Raw genomic sequence first — 25851 nt, 5'->3', positions numbered from 1 at the left:
ATCTTCTCAAAAAGGGTGCATGTGATGTCCCCATCCAAATTATAATACAGTCACTATACTTTGTTAACGATTGATAAAAAAACATACAAAACACTGATAATCATTCCATCACAATCTACTGCGTAGTGATTCAGTTCCCCCCTCTTTGACGCTAATTTTTTTTAGTCGATAAATAGCTGGATATGCCAACACCTTATATTGATGTGTAAGAATAATTATAGGAATCAGAGGTGTTTATATGCTGTTAAAACCTTTGTCAAAGAAAAAAGCCCACAAACTCCTCATGCAGGTTGTATCCTATAGATTATAAACTTTTAGCAGAGGTGTCTATGTACTGTTATCCCTCTATCACATACATGATAAAACAAATAGCAAGAAACCATAGCATTTTGCCTGCTCAAAGTGAGCACATGGAACAAAAAGAGAGCCAATATGCTCCATATCTACTATTAACCGCTTAAAGTCCAAAGATTACAAATTTTTTTCTAAAACCAAACAATAAGAAACAATAATAGATCTAAACACAGGGAAAGAGAGGGCCAACATCATTCCTTGCTATTGGAGGAGTCAAATATAGCTTCGTGCACCATCTGTGCAACATGAGCTTCTGCGATCACCGGGCAATCCATTCCACAGTTCACATGGGCCGGACCAGCAACAATTTCTTCAATGAGCCTCATGTCCTCCGGTATCCACATTTCACCTAGGCCCAAACCCCAATTGTTTCCCTCCTCAATCTGACCATCCTCGGTCATACCAATATCTTGCCTCCCCTGAAGATTTTCATCACAAACAAACTGCCCCATGTCAAAGAAATCTGGGTGCGTCATACAGTCTACCACATAAAGCAGGAAATTCAAATTGCATTGTCTTTCCAGCCTGTTTCGGTTGAAATCCTTTAGTTCCATGGTCTGAATTAATTGGAACTTCCTAACTTCATTCGCTCCCTCACGCAACATGTAATACTGATTAGCCATAGGGATACATTTCTGATAATCAATGTTGTCCAACACCGAGTCAATTTCCTGCCAAAAATAGTGGTAAAAAAGCTTCGGGCTCAATAGCTTCGTTTTGGGTTTCCCGACCTCCATTTCGATGCACAAAGCCAAAAACATAGAGGTGATATTCGTGTTCACTCGGTATCTATGATTGGCACAGAGAAATTATTGCCCTAGCACCTTTTTGATGGCATGAAGAACCAGAGGAGGTTTGACTCCAGAACCATCAACAAACGCTTGTCCAAAATATTCCCAAGAAAAGACATTTGTTGCTTTGTGGATTATAGCAGAATAGGAGTGTCCATCGCGACAACATCCAAACTTAGAAAACACTATTTGACACTAATTAATGCCAGTAAAGAGCACCAATTTATTATTGGAAAGACACGTCTCTTTCGAAATAAGTATCTATTCTAAAGATTCTATCTCTTACTTGCTATGGGGATATGATTAATAACTTGGTATGAATGATTCAATGTAGAAAAAAATGGAGAACAAGGATTATAGACAGATGAGAAGGGCTCGATCACGGATCACCACCACTGCAACAACATGCATACAATATCCTCTCATCTCCCACCGCACTCCACATATAATTTCAAATTGGTATTGAAATGTCAAAAACACATGGTACTCTTTCATTGAGGAACATTGCTAATCTATATTTATGCAAACAATCAGATGAATGTAAACTCTCTTATCCAGATGAATATCGTATATATGGAACAACTGTTGCAATGCACACATCATCTGCAAGAATTCAGATATAAGGTTCATGTAACTAACATTGGTTTCATGAGGCCAATTTCCATAAATAACATTTCTATGGATTTAAAAATGGGGAATAATATCTTATTATCTAAGATGCGCATGTACAAAAAAGACTATAAGGCAGCACACAGCTGCATTGATCATTTTCTTCGTTCACTATCGCTTTAAGCTAAGGACCATCAATATTACTTGATAAAATACATGAATTTTATTCAAACATTTATACCGAATGAAAGAATAATATGCATCATATATATATATATATATATATATATATATATATATATAAGGCCTCTTACAAGAAATTACACAAGCCCTGAACATTATTAATAAGGAGACAATACAGTGCAAGTAATATCAAAGCACGTAGAGGGAGCAAAAACCTGGAAATTTTTTATGTTTCAGTGGACTTCTCAATCGTCATTCGAAATGAACAACCTGCATGGATAACTAGTGTTAGTGGTAGTCTACAGTGGGAAGTAAATGCAATTCAAGACACATAGAATGAACCTACATGTTTAAATCTGAAATTGGATTTAACATTCAATATAAACTAACACTAAGTAATGCATATCGCCAAAATTATGTTAGCCATAGTGCCAGAGCTATGACGAAGTAGCGTACAAATGCGTTTAGTATAAGTGCTTAAAACATAATACAAATCTAATGTGTCCTAATAAGCTAGCAGTGAAAATGACAAATATTATTAGTCCATGAACAATGAATAATAATAAAAAGTAAACACAAACATAACAAGACCATATCTGTCTCTATGCAACCCATCTTGGGTTTTCCTTCCCCACGTGCAATGCAGCCAATCCTTTGCCCCTGCAATCATGCAAACTTGTGAATTGACAATCTATCCACATTCAACTTCACCAGATCCCATAATTTACAGACTCCTCAATTTCCAATCGCAACCCTGACGGTTTGCAAAAGACCAATTATGTGTTATATGCACCCAAAAATCTGACGACCTTACATACGGTGTGGACATTTTTTTATGCCGAGTCCACGTCATCAGGGCCCACACAATGTCTACATCGTCACTGCCTATGCGATGGTCATTCTTGCCTTCCAAGTTAATGGCTTTGCATGTTATTGACCACACAACATGAAGAGATGAACATTAAATGCGTCGTTATTGAACTAAGCCTAACAAATTCAAGTCTCCAATTACCTGCGTGTTATAGTACGATATCAATCGTGGGAGACAACTGTCTCCCACTACTTTCCTGTCGGCCCAACAAAGCACTCTGCGGTCTCCTCACGGTTTGACCGATTGCGTGTTATACGCCCTTCCAAACCAGACAACGTGACGTGTTGTGTGGACATCCTTTCTAGTGAGTCCACGTCGTCACAACTAGTGCATGGGCCCACCTGCAAGTGGGCATGGGTATACATGTATATTATGCATGTCATTGGTACGACACTAACGTTTTGGAGCCTAGATAACTGCATCATCCAGGGCTAAAGTGGCTCCAAAACCGCACGTCAATAACACAAAAAAATTAATAATGCACAATTTTTGAAAAGTACAGAGTGTTAATTGTGATCAACAGAATTAGCAGGGACTTTGATTTTTAAAATAATTTCAAAAAATTCAATAACATGAGTTTTATAATACCATTTTCGACCTAATTCCACTGATCACAATCAACCATCTCAAATCTTTTGACAAATTTCGAGTTCTTGACTCTTCCTGCCTTTTTCAAGCCAATTTAGCCGGGGTGTGCCTGGAATAAGTGGTAAGAAACTTCGTTTTATTGACTTTTCCAAAAATCACAGATAGTTGTTTGTGATAAGCAAAACAAGATATTTTAATGTTCCTAGTCATCCAATGATGCATATGTTTGTGTCTATGTGTCCGTGTCATTCTCCGTATATATAACATGTAACATATAATTTCCTATGTATATATGTATGTTAATGTCTGTGCGTGTCCATGTGCATGACATATAGAGAGAATGACATATGCATAACTGGTTGAGTAGAGAAACAGAACACTAAAAATATGAGTACCAATGGATTGAACAGGAAGGTTAGTCAGTTGTTTTGGAGCACGTAGGCAATGGCAAACACGCATTATATGAGTAGCGACGACATCAAGGGCAAACAGGGATTATACGAGCGACGACGACAACAAGGGCAAACACGGGTGTGTGCATGATATATATAGACAGAGACTGAAAGACATACAATCACACAAATATACACACATACATATGCATAATTGCATGACTACATAAATAGAACACTGAAAAACATGACACATTACAATAAGGTTACTAGGTAGACTGAATCATTTTTTGTGTCAAGCTTTAGGGTTTACTAAGTAGGCTGTTAATATGAGAGTTACTTGTCTGTACCGATGAGGGATTCTGTTGCATAGGTGAGGAGGAGGTCATAAAGTTTGATATTTATGTGTATATATGCATGTTTATGTGTGCGTGAGTGCATGATAAATAAAGAGAAAGAATGATAGACACGTAAACACATATACACACAGACATATGCATCAACATGATTTTTTCTGTGGCATTTTGTTTCTTAAGTAGCAAAAATTAAAGAACATAACTTTCATAACCAACACAAGGATTGAAGAGAAATGTTTCATTTGTGTATATATGTATGTTTATGTGTGTGTGCATGATATATAGAGAGAATGATAGACACAGACACACATATACACAAACATATGCATAATTGGCTGGCTAGAGGAACATAACACTTACAAAAATGAGGCATTGCAACAATTTCAAAGTTATACAAAGTAAATACAACAAATAAAACATGTTGGGCCCTATCATCCAACCTTTCGACAAATAAAACAACATCGTTCTATTTGGTTGGCACAAGGAAACAACAAACAATTTCAAAAAATTTCAATTTTAGCATACCAAAAACGAAAAAAAAGGCATTTCATTTTTCACAGCTCCGCTCACTATGAAAAACTAGCACATGTGATTAGAAAAATATACACACCTTTATACTCTTCTTCACCCAGACGCCAGACAAACATGCACACTTGGCTTCCTCACACCTCCACTTCAATGCTGCAAATTACAAACAAAATTCATAGCGAACAAAGTAAATGCTAGAAAACAAAAGAGTGTCATTCTGTAGTGCTTTTGGAATTAGATTGTGTTTAGTTTTTTACATCAACGTTTCGGATCACACTCCGTGATCCATCATTAGGATAGTAGAGAGAGATACTATTATGGATTGTAGAAATCTGATATCATTAAAAGAATGTCATGTTATCCATTAGGGTTTCAACTACTTTTGTAGAACATGAAATTCACTGTGAACACAGTAAGGTAAATGTTAAAAAATAAAAAAAATGTCGTGTTATGTGTTATGGTTTAAACTATTTTCGTACAACTTGAGTGTTAGTCGAAAAGATTTCGTACAACTTGAGTAATACTCGTGTTATCTGTTAGGGTTTGAACTTACCGCTGTCACCAAACTCAAATCGCCGATCTCAACACCTCCTACTCAGACCTACGCTACAATACCTCCTCCCTGCACATGAAAAACACGCGTGTTAGCAGGTGATAACAATAATCGCATACAACTCGCCTTATTATTGTGGCCGACTTTGTCCTCACCTTCGCAAATACCTCCATTGGATACGTAGGTCCCTCGCTCCGTGATTCAACGATTTTTTGATTCAATTAGAGACATTCAACCTAAACGATTGAGATGATCTCGAAATCCCTTGCGATGCAGGGTTTGTGTCGCGGATGCAACGTGTGTACGAAAAATAATTTGAAAATTTCAAATGACCGTGTTATTGACTTTTACTATCAATTGAACATTATATTTTTTAAAATATAATTTTTCAGCATACGTGACAGAACACCTATAACCACCACAACGACGAGGTTTAAATTTTAGCTACGTACCTATAATCGCAAGAAGAACCGGCAAAATGGTCCCTGCATGAAAACTTTTCCGTCGAAACATAAACGTTTTGGAGCCCGAATAGCTACAGCCGTCAATTTGAATACGCAGCAGGAAATCATTTCAAAATACGCTACTTAGGGATACTTTTGGTAAGCAGAGGAATCAAATGTAACCACATTCTCGCTCTCAGGTTTGGAATTGTACGATTAGTTTTCGAATCTTACAGAAAATATCATTTTTTTTTCCGAATCATCGAATAGAATCGCCTTTTCGTAAACAATTTTGTTATTAAATATAGAATTTCGCGTTCGCTAGGGTTTTCCCCGTTTAGGGTTTTATAGCCCTTGTCTTCTTCTTGTGTAGACGGTCTTCTGTAACCCCGTGTCTGCTGTCCGTGAGGATTTGTTGATTTTCAAGAGACGTCTGGGAGATTATATAGGTATTTTGAATCGAGGTTTTACAACTTTCTAAAATAAAATATGTTGCGTTCGCAGTCTAAAGTTTTAGATGAAATTTTGCATCCAACTCCTCTGGATCAAGAAACTCATATATTTTTAATTAGATCAGATTAGCCTTTTAAATTTTTAGTTTAAAATTGTTACTCTCTGGTAAATATTTGATATGCAATTAAGTTAAATGACATGGTACAATGTACATTTGAATGATTCAGCTCAGCAGTTCTGCAGGTGAGTTTGGTCAAACGAAGTCATTACAGTCGTTTTATCTTTTATAAAATATTTCTCAACGTTTATGCTTTTTTTCAATTATAAAAAATATTTATTGAATACATATGTGAATTTATATGTATAAATATTTGAGATCATTAGATTTTCATAGTCCATAATAATGTTATAGTGTCCGAATTATTTGAAGTAAATTGTGCGAATATTTATATTCAGAAATACAATTTATATTTTTCAACATAATCGTGATTTTTTTCCAGATACTTATCAATCACCAAGCTTGTTCCAAAATTTATTTCGCCCTAGCACGAATCTTGTCACTTAGAGCTCAAGACAACAGCGTAGAATAGAATGGGTTCAGAAGCAGTTAAGAGTGGTATTCAGGAAATGGAAGAATTCCCAAGCTCTGCGTACGCTTCAGCACTGAAATCATCAGAAAGTTTGAGTGGAAAAAGCATGGAAGTGAGAGGATATGACTTTAACAAAGGCCTTAACTATGAAGAACTTTTTCAATCAATGGCCACAACAGGCTTTCAGGCTTCTCTTCTCGCCCAGGCAATCGACCTTGTCAATACTATGCTTGACTGGGACCTCACTCACGAACCTGTTGGTGAAGAAGAAGAGAGTGGGGAAGCTTTTAGACGAAGTGTCAAGTGTAAAATATTTCTGGGGTTTACTTCTAACCTCATATCATCTGGTGTGCGAGACACCATTCGCTTCTTGGTACAGCATCATATGGTAAGACGAAGAGCCCGAAAATACTTCTTATGTGATAATTCCTTGGGTTTCCAATTATAATTATGCATTGTTATTTTCTACACACCCTGAAAAATTAATAAAACACAATTCACAGAAATAAAATGATTTGTGTTTTTTTTTGTAATGGTATATTGATATAAGTTTGCCCTATCATGTTTTCACTTTGCATTCATGTGCAGCTATACTGCATTATCCATTGATGTTGCCTGTCTAGAGGTTTGACCACAGGGTCTAGTAACAGAGGTTGGATTCATGGGGCAGAGGAATGTGTACAGGTCCATGTCGTTGTCACCACAGCGGGAGGAGTTGAAGAGGACCTCATCAAATGCCTAGCACCCACGTATACTGGTGATTTTTCCCTACCCGGAGCTCAGCTTAGATCAAAAGGATTAAATCGAATAGGCAATCTGTTGGTGCCAAATGATAATTATTGCAAATTTGAAGATTGGATTATCCCTATCTTTGACCAGCTTTTAAAAGAACAAAAAGAGCAGGTACTTAAGGAAGCACTTTTAAAAATCTTTTATTTATCAGATTTATGCTAGATATTTGATTGCATTTTCAATGTATGCCGTGTTTGGAATGTAAACTCGTTATAAGTTTTTTACAGAACTAAACAGAGTGTCTAAATCAGGTTAACAAAACTCTAAATACATAACTTAGCTGAAGGCTTGATTGACAAACTTATAGATATATTGAGCGTTGTCATGAAAACAAGCCATAAGATTACATTGTATGATTCAGCTATATATAAGATGGGAAACCTCTTAATACAAAAAAATAACTATTTGACAAAATAGTAACAAGCTTCTGATTTAGATACAACCTTCTGCCTATCATCAAGCCAACTGAAACAGCACTGTTGCCTAAGTATTCTTATACTGTATCTATTGCCTCATGTGATGGCTAAACTAGATACAGTCCCAAGTTTATCTTGAAAATTTTCAAAATTTACTTTTTGAAGAGGTTTAGTCATTATGTTTGCGATTTGTTGCCTTGTAGCACAATATTAAAGACAAATGTGTTGATTATTGACCAGCTGGAAGATGTAATTTGAGAGTTTTATCACATCGTCCATGGGTGCAGATATAGGATTACACTCATTCATCCTAATTTTTCTAGAACTGCTTTGGTATACTTAGTTTGTGATACAAAAGTAACATGATTAAGATGACAAAATTCTGCACCTAAACAAGAAAGTAGGAGGCCAAGATCTGTTAGGTTAAAAGCAAAAGGAATACGAGATTTTTCTTTTGAATAATATCTGCCCTGCTTTAGGTGATGACAAGATCATTGATATAGACCACCAGGATTACTATGTCATTGCCACTAATTTTTTATTTATAGAATGGGATCAAAACTGAATCCTAAATCTGTAAAATGTTTTGATCACTTTTACAATACCAAGCGCCTACTTCAGTCCATACAAAAATTCAACTGACTTGCAACTAAATGGTTCATTTCTAGGAACCTAAAATCATTGTGTCTGCACCATATCTACCTCCTCTGCAGCCTCTTCCTTTATGAAGGCACTTTTAGCATCCGTTTGATATATTCTCCATCCAAATTGAGTAGTTACAGAAATAATCAGTTGGAAAGATTAGTATCACCATCTTTATAGTGGGGCCAAAGGTCTCTTTACAGTCTACTTTTTCCTACTATGCATATCATTTAGTGACAGTCTAAGCTTTCTACTTGTTGAAAGAACCATCTGATTTATATGACCTAATAAACCCCATTACAACCAATGGGCTTGTTCCCTTGGGGTAGTTCAGACAACATTCAAGTTTTGTTTTTATGAAGGCCTCAAAATTCTCAGTTCATGGCAGCTTCCCATTTAGGGCTTCCCTTGGCCTCATCATATGTGCTAGGATTAAGTGCTTATGAAACAATAGAAGTAACAGCAAACTTTACCTGCTTTGACTTGCATAAGTTGTTTCCCCAATTGCACAGATCGACCTTCTATCACCTGTGGTGATTTATCCTAGTGAACATCTTGCATGATTCTATAATATCACTTTGGTCTGTACTGTTAGGTGAGGTCTGGCTGTTAAACTGTTCTTCATCAGATTCCCTTTGAACTGGACCCTTCTTATGTTCCATGCTTTGCGCTTTGTTTTATTTCCACACTAGAATTTGTTCCAGAAGTATTTGTAGCAGTTTGCTGGTGACAATCTTTGATTCCTTTGTGCCAGGATGGGCATATAGCTGTATGTCTCACTCTTGCAGCTGTGGCCATATTAAATACATGCATCATTGTTACTAAACTCTCTTGCAAAGACTATCAAGCAAAAATGCTGTGTACACCATGTATGAATCTGAAATCAAGAATACGATGCATGCTGCATTGACATCATAATCATAGTACCATTCAGTCAGAAATTCAGAATCTACTAACTAAACAACAGCTGATAACTAATATGATATATATGTTTTACCTTTCAATAGAATATGGATCTAACCTGGAGGAACTTCCATTTCTTCCCTAATCACTTTATCCTCTTCTGATCAAAATTTTAAAGATTATACCAAATAACTTAGCTGCATAATCCTGATATTGACGCTTAAGACACTTCTTAAGTCAAATTCATTCTCTTTTTGGTTGCTAAGACCCAATTTTACAAGTTGATGTTTTTCTTAGATCTTATTTCTGTCACTTTTGAGACTCCATAATAGACAACTCTGAATGATGACTTTACCCAAGCATACCACAAGTGTTATGCTTCTCTTGTATATGGTATATTCCTTTCACTTGGACGTTGTCCTGTTTTTGTATCTGCTTCCCCTCTTTGTTTGTTTACCTAAGGTTACTTACCTCCTTTCAAGCATCATCATAAATTTCTGTGGCAACAATATTTCTGAAATATCCTTTCTTATGCACAAGTAAGAAATATATGGAAATGCAATCCCAGTTTATAAAAATATAGTGCCAGGAAGATAGGAATTCTCAGAAGATGTAAACTCAGTGACAATCTCAATTAAACAATCAGTCTGTATATATATTCTTTAGTAGAACATCAAATGTATTACTTGGATTCAAAAATTCATGTGCAGGTCAGACCTCAACTACAGCCACATAAACTTATACAGAAAAGGAAACAAGGAATACATTCATACCATTGACAGAATACTCAGTGATTGCAGATATAAACACATCATAAATTGTCCCTCACACTTCTCAGGTCCGAAAGCTCAAGCATATTCTGTATCTACACAATGTACAGATACATAACCTCAGCATACACCTTTCTTTTCTGATAGGAAAACTAACCAGACTGTTGCAGCTATCTGGACACACACCACTAATTTCTGCCGCCAAACTATTAGCAGATATAGATATATAACCATGCATTCATCAATGGACATCAGCGAATTGACTGGATGCTTAGAAAGATTGTGCACAGGGGTAGGGTTCCGTTCTACCATTCTGGGCCTCTGACATGGGCGTCCCAGCAGACCAAACATGCTGAAGGCATTTCACAAATTCCAGCATGCAGACCCAAAAAGAACGATTCCCTTATAATAGCAAAAATAGCCAAAAATAAGAGAATAACTGACCACAGGTCAGTCCTGACAAGAAAACTAAAATAGATTAGATATCCGCCTAAGCCAAGCAAGCCAGCCAGACCAGCAATAGGCAAGAATTTATTTGAAACAAAAGGAAAAAAAACACAATGAGAGGGTGTTGTTAAACACCGCATGGGTCCAACTGGCCTTCTAAAATGGGGTCATGACAATTTCTTTTCTTTTGCAGAATAAAATGTTTTCAATTGAAGCAAGTTCAGTTCTCCTGGCTTCACTGAAGTCGCTGCCTGTGGGTGAAGTCCTTGATTTACTGGAGTATGAATGCTTTTACAAGGGGAGGAAGTCTGAAGGTTTAAAGGCTTTGAAACTTGTAATATTGAAGTTTGCCCTAGGTTCATTGGTCATTACTTCTTTCCTAACATATTTAATGTTTAGTGGGGGGGTTCATGTTCTGCTCTCTTATCATTACATATGTTACTATATTGGTAAATTGATGAAAATACTATAAATAAGCATGCTTTCTGCTGCCTATTCTATCTTGTTGAGATCTGTAAGCAACATACCACCCCATCATTTTTTAATTATCTTGTTCTTTGTCAGATGGGTCATTTTCTCATAAATTCATGTCGATGCACTCAATATTTCACATAATAAACACCTTTATTATGTGAAATTCCCTGAATTCATTTCCCACGTATTTTCTTGATTCAACTAAAGCAATTGTCAGGTGTACTGTGTACTCATACATTTCCTTTGTCCTCTGAAGATCCATTTGGCAACTGCTCAGTCTTTCCACCTGTGTGAGGCTATGGATATGATATGGGCACAGAAATCATAGCTACTAGCCTACTACAGTTTAGACTAATGGCATAGACAAGTTGTGCTCATACATTGTGAGGGAGGAGAGGTTACAAAAGAAGTGTATTCATAAATGTATCTTAGAAGATAAATTTTAAACATAAAATGTCGACATTGCCTTTGTAATACTTATTTAATTGTTACAAACAGATGTATACAAACGATAGTTTTACTGCATCCATTGTATTTGTTTACAGCTACCTGTTACCAAGGGACATTGACAACTGTTTTTCTTGGCAGAGAAATTTGTTGGCCTTGAAACTAACAAACATTTTGATGCCTTTATGGTGATTCACTATGCCTGTTAGATAAAATACTCTCTTTCTTAATAATCCCTTGTATGGAAGAAGCAAATGTTGTGTAGGATATATGCAAGAAAAAATCAAAGGGACATCATAAGCGGTTTATCACTGAGAATTTGGAGAGGAATTCTACATGAAATAGTGTTGTAGAGGAAAGCATAATCATATATTTGGAAGCATCTGGTTTTCCTGGAGCTTTGAGTGGAGGAAAAAATACAAACTTGATAAAAGATGACTTTCATAGATGCGACAGTTAATTTATATTATGCATCCATTAATCTTGTAGTTTCCTACAATCATTTTGACATCATTTTATATGTTTTCCTTGTGATATTTAAGGATCTGTAAATTGCATAAAGGTCAACTTCATATAATCTCTGCTTGCTAGTTTTTTCTTGTTTAGGATTAGTTGATGTCTAGTTTCTGGGTTTTATTGCAAGTGCAAAACAAGATATCTATATACTCATGCAAATGTGTTATATTTATTGTTGTAGGGTGTGATTTGGACACCATCAAAGGTGATTGCTCGTTTGGGTAAAGAAATAAATAACCCAAATTCATATTGCTATTGGGCATACAAGGTAACAGCGAAATTTCCTTTTTGCATTTACATAATCTCATAATTATCAACAGCATGAATATTCATTTTGAATTGGATGGTATAACCTTTGCCATCAGCTAGAGCATTGGGCCAAATTGCTAGTTATATGTGGCTTATAATTAAGAGCCAATTCTGGGGTGTTATTTATTCCAATATTTGAGTTTTGACAACCAAAGTGTGTATGGATATTAGAGTTGATTTGCAGAAATGGGCAAGCAGTTTGATATCCCATTATTGAAGATATATCTTGCTGTATGTTACACAATAATATCTGCTTAGTATTGTGGGATGTTGTTGTTGATGTTTGAAATGACTCTAATGTGCTGGAATAATTGCAAGGCACAAACTCTCAACCTACAGGGACCTTAACAATCCTTTGATAAACAATTGAATACTTATACTGTACTCAGGTGTCCACTTTATTTTGTTTGTCAGTATTGAATCTTGGAAATCTGATCAAACATTGAAGTAGTTAGCTAGCTTCAATTGTAAAGCCTCTTTATTTTCTTCAGTGTTGTCTCAGCCTCTAGCTGTGTTAAGCTTGGCATCTGCTCAAAATAGTTGCATCTGCTCTGAATGAATTCGGTAGCCATATTTTTTTCTTTCTGTAACTCAAAGTTGAAGGTTGTCTAGGACTACCACATGCTTACCAAGTACCATAGTCACAAAAATCTTCAAACTGATCAAATGGAAATACCAATGAGTAAATCACATCAATACATCTCCAAAGCTGATCCACCATGCATATTTATGAAGAGGCATTTTGACAACTATAAGAAGTCCAAATTATGACCTCTTGAAGTCTGAAAAGTAAATTTGACTTCCAGCTAGCATTTCTTTCTCAAAGCAGCAAATTTAGAAAAATCACTAGTATTATAGTGTAGTGCTAAAAAATACCTTTCCAACAACTATTGGAAGTTGAAAAACTGACACATAGGGTGAAAGTTATGCCCTGCAGAAAAATATCTCAATTAGGCCTATAGAGGTACTTGGCACTGTTATTTAGCTTTGATCATGGAAACAATCCCACATATCATTTTATAGTCTTAAATATTTTTGCATTAGAAAAACATCAAAGATTTACATTCTTCCATTGTATCTTTCAAAACTAGGTTTGATTTAATCTGCTCTCTAGGTAATTGATTTATTCTGAGTTATCGGGTTCGGCCCCCTAGACCCCTGGTACTGGTCCGGTACGGTCCTGGTTCGGGGTTCGGGTCCGGTTCGCCTGTGGTTCAGACAGGGTTCGTGGTTCACAGGTCTGGTTCGAAACAGGGCGAACCCAAGAGGACCCAGGGTCGAACCCAAGAGGACCCAGGTTGAACCCAAGAGAACCCAAGTCGAACCCAGGGGTCTGACAGCCCAAAAATGGATTTTTTTTTGCAAAATTTAAATATTTTTGAATTCCACCACATAAAAAATTAAAATGACCCTAATAGTGAGTTTTAAAACATTAACTTGGCTCATTTCACACAAGCAACATGACTACAAGCAAGGGGAAACGAAGATGTGGGATATGGAGCCAAAACATACTGATTTGGATAAATTCACTTCTCAGCTTGTTACATTTGATGACTCAGATAGCGAACAAACTTGAAGTGCAAGTGCAAGTGTCATTGGCATTGGCATTGATTCATCTAATGTCAATGTCAATGATGAGGAGGAGGAGAATGAGGATGACGAATTAGAGAATCCATTTGACGATCAAACTTTAAATTGTTGAAAGTTGAAACAATGATACTTGAATATTTTATCATTTTGATATTAAACTTGATGTATATGATGCTGTTATGGTATGATCATGATGCTATGATTACAAGTTTATGTTGGTTTTGTTGTTTATATGATGCTATGTGACATGCTAATCTTAATTCATGCTTATAGGCTGCATATATATATAATTTACATGTTTTTGTACTAACAAACCCAAACAAACCCAAACCCCTTTTCAAAATTTTGCCGTACCGGCGTACCGGTTCTTCGAACCCGAACCGGTGCTCGAACCTGAACCGGCAACCTAGATTTTATTCATATTTTTTGATTTATAACTGTTCAATGTAAAAGGCATTGCATTATGGTTTTGGGTAGATACGGGGATGGGGGATTTTGGCCCAGGGACACGTGGCCGGGTAACCTTGATTAATACTAGAAAGTAGAAACCTTCGCTATGTTGAGTGCAATATTTATTATTTGGTCTTTTAGTAATCAATTTTCTCCTTTCTTGTAATTTGAGTTGTTATTGTGTGATTAAATGCATCAGAATCTGTTAATTGATCACTGATTAATTATACAAATTAGATTTTTTTTCTATTTGAGTAATCTGTTCATTTTGTTGTTCGCTTGATTTGAGCAAATTTTTTCTTGAAAATCTGAGCAATTATTTCTCTTTCCTTGTTATATATATTTGTATGCTAGTAGAAAGTTAGATATAGTCTTCTCTATGAATAAAAGCACTGGTCATCAAAAATCTTAATAAATTTCTATTCATTCAGAACATCTTTTTTACAAACAATTTTGCTTCTAGAGGTTAATTGAAAATCTTTTTAAATTAGGAGCTTGCGTGGAAAAATTTGAGAATCACCAAGAATATCTCTTAGAGGGAGTTCCTTCTCGGGTCTAGAGGTTCTAAAAGTGAGGAAGATCTCATCGGAGATCTCTAAGTGGCACTTGCATTGACAGTTTTGCTTGTTGCTTTAGTGATTTGGTAAGGGTGTCATCTGGGCAAGAACAACGTAAACACGCATTGAGTCTTGATCTCCTTTTAAATGGGCACATATGTTAAGAATCATCAAGAGATACTTATTTTTGATCCTATTCTATTTCTCTACTTGTTGGTGTTATCTATTGATATTTCAGATTAAATGCTGGTTGTTTAAAGAGCAGCTTCAGCTTTAGAAAGATAGGTTGGTATGTATGATGCTTGATCTATATTTACTATTTCATTGGTCCATGTGTGGCATAGATTTTCCATTGCACAATTTCCCAATACAAATCTTACATTCAAAACCTTGTTATATCTAAGTACTATCCTTGTACTCACAAAACCTTGGCAGGCCTAAAATTTGACCTGGATTTGTGGCTTGGAAAAACTTGGTAAACTATGTGAACATAAAAATACCAATGAAACCCAGGGATGCATTTTTGGCAAAATTCTAGCCGTTTTGGAACCGGAAACTGGTCCTGGATGGGGGGATGGCAGAGGATGTTTCCTTGCCGTTTCCAAAACCCAAAAAATTTGTGGGGATGTTTCCTGTTGGGGGGATGGCAGAGGAAACTAGGGGGGACGGCTGGGGACGTCTCAGACGTTCCTCGATTGTCCCAGGGACTGATGTCCCTCCTCCCCAATTTGTACTTATATAAAAAAAAACTCATCCAGCTTTGAAAAAAAGGACTTATTGTATTGTTGAGTAGCCTCCACACCTTCCAGGTCACCCTGAATGGGTAAAACAACCTGAGGCATTTGGAAATGGTGTCAACTTTCTATATTTTATCTGAACCACTGTGAATCATACAAATACTGATGACAGTTATAACCTTGGAGATGAAAAATCACGAGAATTAAACTAGATTAATCTATTGATGTGAAACTGCTATCCAATATGACAAAATTAATGAGTTGAAGGAAGCAAATTGAGAGAAAAGGATTTGGAAGCTAGTAATTATTTCTGTATTACAAGTTCATATGGTATAGAATCTTTTGATTCCAAATGTCAAGACAGGATCCATCAATCTGATTAATATTTATTTCTGTAAAAAGAGTTCACATGGCATAGAATCTTTTGATTCCAAATGTCATGACAGGATCCACATATTTTATTGGAATTCTTTTACCTTTTACCATTCAAAGGGTCATGGAAGAATTCACATGACTCATTTGGACTGACTTATTAAGCATCCAAGCTCAGTCATTGATAAAGCAAATATCTGAAAGATGGCAAGATCATATATGCAAAGATTGTCTATGTCAACAACTAAAGAAAAAATCCTGTACCTAGCCTTGACACATTTGGCATATATATGATATATGATATTTTCTGTTTTGTTGAAACTTGCAGCCTTTGGGCATTTAGATATTCATATAAATACATGCATATTGACAGTGATTCCAGATTCGATGAATTATATTTATGAATGTATATGAATTTATGAATTTCAACTCTCATTTCAAGTTTCAACTCAATTGCTATGTATGATGTATATGATGATGATTTAAATTTCATATTTAATTTATCAATGTTACATTGTTATCATACAAACATATTTGAAATTTCCCTATATATTTTAAACTTTCCCTATTTTTTATATAGCAGTCCCCTTTACAGTCCCCAAAAATGGCAAAAAAAAATCTTTCCCAAAAACCCGTTTCCCTGTTCCCCTATCCCGGAAACTAACATAAAATCATGAATGAGGGGTCATAGGCCCTCTACACTTAAATAAAAATCAAATTCCAAAAATAACATTTGTTTCCTGTTAACAAAGTAAACCATTCCTTCAATACAAGATTTTGGAAGGGAAAAGAAAACTTCAATACCTCAATTCTAAACAAGCTAACCCTTTTTAGCATGAGATCTTGCAATCAACTATCATGTGTTTGGTTAAGGGATTCTTCTTTTTCCTTTAAATTATGACTCTAGCTTCAATTTTACTTGAACAGTTTTCCAAAGAAGGGATCACCAGCTCTGGAACTCTAGAAGGGGCACACACTTTAGCAATCACAAAAGAAGGTCCACCTGACATAAAGGGATTTTGGGAAGGAGTCACATTTTTCATGGGAGAAGAGGACTTTGTGACCTTGAGATTGGAAGCCAAAGGAGAGTTGAAGAAATTGAAGACGCACTATCTAATGAAGCTTCTAAGAGACATCCTTATCACAGTCAAGATCAATTAGTTGATGTTGTAGTTCAGCATCTTTCCACCAAGTGGCTTGCCTTGAGGAGACTTGATGATGAATCAAGTGAGTATGTCTAAATAATTTGTAGCCATTGGCTTGAAGCAAAATACAATTTGCATCAAGAGGTGATTGCTTCCAAATCCTATTGCTAACATTTAAACAAATTTATTCCAGAAATTTCTTAGATGAATCAATTCCAACAAGAATTATTGCAAAGTAAAATATCTCATTAATTGCTACAAATTTGGGACAAAAATTAGTTTTCCCAAAGAATTTCTAACAAAGGAAAGACATTCCTCATTCCAAAATTGAAGAGAAAAGTTCAGAAGCTTAACTCAAATTGGAGAAATAAGAAAAGATTGCAAGAGGATTAAAGTCAATCAGTCACGATTTTAGACCTAAGAAAGCCTTGTCCCAACTCTGTAGGCCTTCCTTGATCAAGACATCCCTATTTGAAAGGGATTTACAAATCATCATCATCCAGCATTTTTCACAGACACAAATGGCAAAGCCTCTTTCAATGGAGGCTTGCAATGAAGAGTCAATCATTTATGAAACTTTATTAGATTGGGCCAGAAGTTAGGATTTACAGATCAAAGTAATTTGCCATTCTTTAATCTCAACTATCTCATCCTTGTAAACTGCTCTTTGAATTTGCTCAGAGACAATATCTTTATTGGCCACCTTCCAAATTTGGGAGTTGTTAACCTCTTTGAATTCCATGAAAACCTTAGAAGACGGTTGATAACTAGGACCATCCAACAAATCTATCTTGGTTGCACAAGACTCATTGCAGATCTCTGCATTGACAAATATATTGCTATTGATTTTAGAAATAGATAATGCAGATAAAGCCACCATCATAGAAAGGAAGGAATTAGCTATTTAGCACTTGAAACAAAGAGATGTCACTTGAGGCCACAACCTTTATCCCAACTCACAGAGCTGCAAGGCTTGGTCCATCCACAACAAGATCCTTGGCCATGGGTGATTGATTGCCATTCTCTAGAAGTTTGTGATTTGTTTGCTGCCCAAGCAGCATGAGAGGATTGATTGATTTGCAGGTAGGATACTAGAAAAATGTAGGGCTCTATTTTTTCTTCATTTCATCTTAAATCAGTGGAACATTTGTGCTTTGTAAAATAATCTTTGAAAGCATGCATAAAATTGGATTTATGGAAGTCATAAGTAGTGTTTGTAATATCCTTTGCAAGGTGTTAGCTGAAATCTATAAGAAACTTTTGTAATCACTAGAATTTTAGATTTTTTGATCACCAATTTTCCAATGCGGGCAAGGTGAGAGCATTTGGAGACTAGAATGATTACAATGAAATTAAACTGAAAATTATTGGTGGCTAGTCGACCAATTTACCATAGAAGCAAAGTCATAGAATTAATCAAGCCTATTGATAGTGATATGCAAATTTTGATCAAGCTAGATTGGCTGAATATAAGCATAAATGCATCAAGGCCAAAGTGGTAGGTTATATTGCTTGATTCTAATACACGCGAAGTTGGTGGATAAGATGTTGAAAAATAAAGAGGATTCAATTTATAAACTGATCAGAACCTAGTACAATGATAACAGGGATCCGATGGTGAACCATGCAGGATCTTCAGTAATTAAACAGACTATTGACGTCAAACTGTCCAGTGATGACAATATTAGGAAGAAAGCAATTATTTCACTTTAATAACTAAGCCAAGCATTTTGTCAAACAATTACCCATAATCCTAAAAGAATGCATTTTGTCATCAGTTGACAGCAAATGCAGGAAATAAACTTACCTAGATATGAGCGTCATGAAAATTTGTTGATGTAGTAGCATGTTGGTCTGTAGGTTTGAAGTTAGTAGAAACTCATTTTTTAATCATTTTATAACGTCTACAACACCTCAGAAAATGTGTGGCCCGAACCCAAACAATATATAGCACAAAATTAACTGTATGGCCCCAGAAAACTGTCTGTTATTGGCAGTGATCAGAATCATTTCCTTATTGGTAGCTGCCATAAAGTCTAAACAAAATCAGTTACTACAAGAATTTGGAGTCTTCTGCCCCTCCTTTTTGACTTGAGCGGTGAGCATGCATAGTATAGTGCTAGGAAAAGAAGAGCGACCAGCTCTCACAAAAAAACAAATAAGACTTTTCAATGCCTAGCCAAACTATGAACTCAGAAATATTTGTAAAGAATTTCCTGCAGTGTGTGGCTAGATAGGAAAGGTGTATGGCCTGCACAGTGTTAAGCTTGCTGCTATAATTTATTATTGGTATGGCGAACAATTGGAATATTAAGCACACCAAAATGTATTGATAATAGCAACAATATCATTACATCATTTTTAATTGCAACAATAACTTGACAACAAAATTGCAAAACCAACATCGAAAACAATGGTTGGAACTGGACACCTTCATTTGCTGAAGCACACTGAAAATCCTTGGGTAGAACCGCACTGAAGGCTAGGAGGGTTTTTGTCCTTGGGAATGAAAAAAGAATGAATGCTCATTCTTGGGAAATGAAATTGTTTGAATGAGAAAGATCCTTTTCAAAGACATTCCTCCCTTTTATGACTTTTTTGAGGAAATTAAATGATATTATTTTTTTTTAACAATTATTCCCTCAAATTATAAGTGTCATTTTTCATTCACCTTTTTGTACTTTGGGTCTAAGTACACATTATTTAATCACTTATAAGTTATAACGACCTTGTAAATAATTAAATATGTTATTTTTTAATTTATAATTCAAAGTTACCTTTCAACAACTTAATTTAATTGTTTAATTAATTTTCCTTTTTCCACCATCCCATTAGCTTAGAAGAAAAATTGCAAAAACTATGGTAAGGGTCATCAGCAAACTTACTCTCAAGAGGGGCACATGACAGTTTTCCTTCATTTATAGATCAAACGAGTTCACCACACATCCTAGTGTCATATGACTTTAAATTACAAATTTGCATTAGTATTTTTGCAAGTTTCATCCATGGCAAACATGGGCGGCAAACATGGGCTCAAAACAAAATTTATATTTTGCTTTCTAAAACTAGATCAAGAGTTTGGTGGCAGTGCCCCTTGTTGGAGGTTGGAGGCAGAGCACCCAATGGGGTCAAGGGGTAGTGCCTGTCATGGAGGATTGAGGGCAGAGTCATGAGTCTTTGACGATTTTGTCAATGTGTTGAAAGAATGAGCTGAAAGAAATTGTGAAAGAGGACTGTCAATATGCAACTGGAAGTGAGCTTCTCCCATGGACTCGTGAGTTTTGGTGAGTAACTTGCTGATAACTTGCCAAAAGTTGCTGGCAAGTTTTGGGCGAGTTTTGGCTTGCAAGTACTTGCAAATCAGTGAGTTTTTGATATTTGCCGTGCTCAATCAAACAATATAAAGATTGCAAATAATTATGTTAATACAGCTCTATGACTGGTTTGTATGCATCATACATCCATTAATCTAAATATCACATGCTCACATCTATATGTGCTTCTAGAAAATGTTACATTTAAACACACTCACGTTAGTGAATTGAAACAACATAAGCAAAGCTATCACAAGAGATGGACTCTAGAGATATCCAATTTGAAAAAACACTAAAAGCAAGAATCCACCATCAAAATTAGTCTTACAAGCTGCTCTTTTCATGAGGGCCATAAAGAACACAACTCTTTAGTGAACTCACTCTACATACGACCATACAATCTCAAGAAACATGGCAATGGAATCATGAACTTTTACCTTTAATTGTTTGTAATCCTAAGATTAGTAGGATTGGGATACATATTTCAAAAGGACTACTATCTTCTTATAATCTAAGTGAAGGCATATCATCCAAGATTTTTATCTCCTTTAGCATCAATCCAGTAGATGAATATATGTTGAGGGATACATGAGTTGAAAAAAGACAAATATAAAATATCTCCCATGTAAAGAGATGGAAGAAGAACTGCTCAAACTCTTCAGATGAGCCTCCAGTTTTATTTTTTGTCATATTTGTGATGAATTTGATTGCAGTCAAAACTGCTAGCTGTACCTTCTTCCCATCCTGATAAATTGTTTGTGGCTGAACATGTTAAATGGTTTTGTACACAACCAAATATGTCACAGGAAAGGTTTTTTTCAACCTTTTACCTCTTCTTCCATTTTACTCTCGAAAGAAACCACTCACAGCAAGACCTTTCTTCCAGTCAGCTTAATAGCAGTGTTTTATCTGAACACCTTCTTAAATAGGAGTCTTTTAATCCCACAAAAGCTTACAAACACATCCGAAAAAAAGGATCCAAGACTCAACTGTTTGAAATTTTGGGTATGAATTTCTCTGCTCTTCTACAATGAAAATTAGATGATATTGTGGCTTCCGCAACTCTGCACTCTGTTCGATTGTTGATATGCTATCAAATTTGGCCCCAGTAAAACATGTTTGACAAATTTAGTAGCAGTGAAGTATATCACTTGTGAGGGTTTGCAACTAGATTTTGCTCTGCAGCTTTACTGGTCTCTGTTGGTCATTCAAAATATGAAATGGTAGCTTTCATCTTTTGAAGAAACCAAATATGACTTCTTGCCATCTTACCTCAGATTTGAAATTGGAGCACCTCTATTTGCTGCTATTCCTTGGTGTCTTCTTCTTTGGATAGCGTAGCTTTTATCTTTGACCTTTCTTTCTTTAGGTGTCTGAACATTTTCTTGCTTCTTCCTCTTGGAAACCCACTTGCTCTTTTACCTTGGCTGTAGTTGTACTTGCAGTCTGCAACACTTAACATGCCAATGGCCACCCATGTGACAATAGTTCTTGGTCACCTTGGACAGCATTTTCTTGTCTCCTTCTCCCCTCCTTGCGGGGAATGGAGATGCCTTATGCTTCTGTCACCTTCAACTCTTTTTTGCAAGTGATGCAAGCTTCTATTCTAAATGAAGTGCTTGGATTGCCGTCTGATGGACTTCAAACAGATGTCTGCACAATACTTCTTTCCATAAAACAAATGTGGATGGAGATATCAACATTTTTATGCTATATGTGCCCTTCTTGCAAAGGAAGCAAACAAATGAAAGACCCCTTTTTTCATACCATCATGGCCTGCACTTTTGCTCATTTACATCTCATTTTGGAAGTGGCGTTGAACCATTTTCTTCTATTTCTCCTCCTTAGGAGCTTACTCATACATCGTAATTTTCAATTTGCCAGTAGATGTTATGACGTAAGAGTAGATATTACTTTCATGGGCTGTTTTTCTTTGGCTTGTGGTCCAACTTGGTCTGCCTTGAAGCATTCTGCAACCTTATCTTTGCCACCAAAAATTTCCAAACTTAAATATTGAGTCATCTTTGGTTTGCATAGCTTATTTCCAACCTTATCTAGATTTGAAGAAAATAAGTGAAGAAACAATATAAGGTTTGCATAGCTTATTTCCAACCTTATCTAGATTTGAAGAAAATAAGTGAAGAAACAATATAAGGTTTGCATAGCTTATTCATGAGTTGTGCATCTTTGGTAGTGAGCGGCCTTCTTGTCTCTCCTTTACAATCATCTTGGACCTTTGCCAGTTGTCTCTAAAGTGAATGATTTCTACATAATGATTCCTACGAGGAATCGTTCACATGCTTCTAATCTGTTTTGCAACTCTTGGTTTGTTGAGAACTGTTATAGATGTAGCATACTAATGTGTTTGTATTTCATTCGTGACCGAATGAAGATTGCCCTTGATATAATTTGGGCTTTAAGGGGACAAATATTGTATTTTATTAAACATGACAAATGCTTTTAAAATTGCTATGCAGGATATCATGAGACATTTTTTACAGTAGCTGTTGATAAAATATTAATTAAGTCTCTCGTGTTTGTGTTTTTTGCTGCTCTTTCAGAATGATATTCCAGTATTTTGCCCAGGTTTAACTGATGGTTCTTTGGGTGATATGCTCTATTTCCACTCTTACCGCAATCCAGGACTTGTCATTGACATAATTCAAGGTATAATATCATTCAAAGAGATCTTTACTGCTCACTGATCCTACCTGGAAAGCACTTTGTTCATGGTGGATGTCGATTTAGTATTGTGGTGGACTGTGCTTAAATGGCATGAAATAAAGGGAATGTAACTCTAGTACATTGGTCTAGTATATCTGCTCTTTTGAGTGTTAAATCTAGTGGGGTTTCATTATATAAAATGTAGGTTTAATATATATATATATTGTGTAATCTAAAAAAGTGGTTAGGTGGTGGAACTGTTGTTTGAATTATATAAAGGAAAAGATTGAGGATGGAATACAAAAACAATAAATTAGATGAAAGCATTGTAAAGTATAATAGGGATTCTGGGAGAACATAAATTAATCTGTATTGATAGCTAAATTATGCATTGGATAATTACATTCTCTTGGCTTTCATTTAACACTTGCACTGCATGATTATACTAGCATGATGGCAGTCACACCTTAAACGCGCATGACAGTAATAGTTTTCTGATAATTGCTGTAACTCTTTCTAAATGCCTATTATAGAAAATCTGTTGATCAAAAAAGTTACATGTTGAGGGCCTTTCCATAAAACAATATACCCATGAACACTGGCTTACCCATTGATGAGCTCTGCATCCATCAAGACACACTCATATTTTAACTAGACCAGGAAATGGTCTAACGGTCTATAAATGTATAACAAGGAAGCTAGAGAAAACTTTTATTAAAACTAGTAGAAATATCTCCAAGTCAATATCCAAGTGTGCAGTGTTTAAGGTATTTCTGCATATACAGATATGCTGAATAAATGAGAATTTTAGATGCAAACCAATTTGTCTAGTTCTCGCACAGATTGATCTCAGAAACAAAAAATAAGGATGGGAGGCATCTGATTTCTAAACTATTTTTACAGTAAAGGCATTTTTAAAGATATGGGGAAATGTTCTTGAATCTAGTGAAACAATCTCTGCAGAGATTTTCTAACCCAGGACATACTTGGAAGTGGCAAATCACTGGTAGTTATTCAGTAACTTGCCCCAACAGACTAAAAAACTTGACTACTTTTTGGGTCAAGCAAGTATTTGATTTATTTGACTAATTATCTGCATCAAATAAGGTTGATTTTTTTCTAAATGAAGTCTATAAAGTGTTTTGCAGGTTCTAGAAGGATTAGCAGTGATATCCTCTTATAAATCCTTCAGTAGATCCTTTTGAACAGTGGGATTTGGAGGATAGGAGAGATATTCTGAATTTTTGTGTTTTTGGATTTCTTTCTGTATGATTTTATTTTCTTGACTACATTTTGAAATTTTGATGTGCCACAGCTATATTTTGATAATATGTAATTCTAGAGGAAACTCGCTTCCAAATTTTCAGGACCCTTGAAATGTTATTGATGCTATGATGTTTCTATTTCCGAGGAAACAATTGCAGACATAAGAGCTATAAATGGTGAAGCTGTTCATGCGAACCCCCGTAAAACGGGCATGATAATTCTGGGAGGGGGTATGCCAAAGCACCATATTTGTAATGCTAATATGATGCGGAATGGTGCTGACTATGCTGTTTTCATTAACACTGCACAAGAATTTGATGGAAGTGATTCTGGAGCACGGCCAGATGAAGCTGTCTCATGGGGTAAAATTAGAGGTTCTGCTACTCCTGTCAAGGTAAATGATTTTGATACTTAGTTCAATGGGACAATTTAAGTCTATTTGTAGAATTAATATGATATGTTCTCTTTCATTCCTTTTTAATTTTTAATATAAACATGTTCTTATAGCTCCTAAGTGGTGTAATGGTTGCTTCACGCTAGTTTCAAGGTTTTTACAATTATAGAAGTAGGGTGGCAGTCGTTTTACTGGTATAGATAGCTTTAACTTAATGTTTTTATATGCCATGAAACAGGTTCACTGTGACGCGACAATTGCATTTCCCTTGCTAGTATCACAAACATTTGCAAAAAGGTTTAATACTGAAAGCAAAAGCACTCGTTGACACCATGAAATACCTGATGTAATCTTTTTAAAGATGTGTCATTTGGAATCTGGACGTCCTTACATTTTTTATATGCAAATGTTTTTATATGCCATGAAACAGGTTCACTGTGACGTGACAATTGCATTTCCCTTGCTAGTATCACAAACATTTGCAAAAAGGTTTAATACTGAAAGCAAAAGCACTCATTGACACCATGAAATACCTGATGTAATCTTTTTAAAGATGTGTCATTTGGAATCTGGACGTCCTTCCATTTTTTATATGCAGTTTGCAGAAAATGCTTAATGGAATGATATACTTACTTTCTAGCTATGGGTTATATTTCTTATTAGCATATCCAATACTTTCTGTTATATGTCATCATGGTCCATATGTGATATTTGGTATTTTGTTTTATTTCCGATCATGCAAAATGTTAGATTCATTGTGTGTGATTTGACACAGTATGGGACCATATAGTTGATCTATAGAACAAGAGGAAACGAACAATATATACCTCATATAATATGATATATACATTATTAGAACGATTACAACCAATCACCTTTGCTATGCCATTTTGAATATTATTTTTAAACCTCGGGAGAACAAAATCTGTTTACAT

General features: G+C 35.6%; 1 protein-coding gene across 5 annotated transcripts; it reads left to right on the top strand.

Moving 5' to 3' along the window:
- The first annotated feature begins 5701 nt into the window (after positions 1-5701).
- Positions 5702-25555, top strand: LOC131050051 (deoxyhypusine synthase). 5 transcript variants are annotated; one of them, XM_057984188.2, is made up of 8 exons: positions 5702-5827; positions 6042-6117; positions 6622-7099; positions 7396-7614; positions 12300-12386; positions 23154-23259; positions 24681-24916; positions 25155-25555. In XM_057984188.2, the coding sequence occupies exons 3-8, from the start codon at positions 6713-6715 to the stop codon at positions 25242-25244; spliced, it is 1125 nt and encodes a 374-aa protein (XP_057840171.2). In that variant the 5' UTR covers positions 5702-5827; positions 6042-6117; positions 6622-6712; the 3' UTR covers positions 25245-25555. The 5 variants fall into 5 exon arrangements, 4 of the variants coding, with proteins under 4 accessions (XP_057840171.2, XP_059063788.1, XP_057840173.2 ...); XM_057984189.2 differs by having other exon boundaries at positions 5732-5878; XR_009358405.1 differs by lacking the exons at positions 23154-23259; positions 24681-24916; positions 25155-25555 and adding exons at positions 17061-22683; positions 22748-23147.
- Positions 25556-25851: the final 296 nt, after the last annotated feature.

The sequence above is a fragment of the Cryptomeria japonica genome, chromosome 7 (genome assembly GCF_030272615.1).
Source record: "Cryptomeria japonica chromosome 7, Sugi_1.0, whole genome shotgun sequence".
Lineage (NCBI taxonomy): Eukaryota > Viridiplantae > Streptophyta > Pinopsida > Cupressales > Cupressaceae > Cryptomeria > Cryptomeria japonica.
The sequence above is the reverse complement of the archived record's forward strand: the minus strand, read 5'-3'. Positions and strand labels throughout refer to the sequence as shown.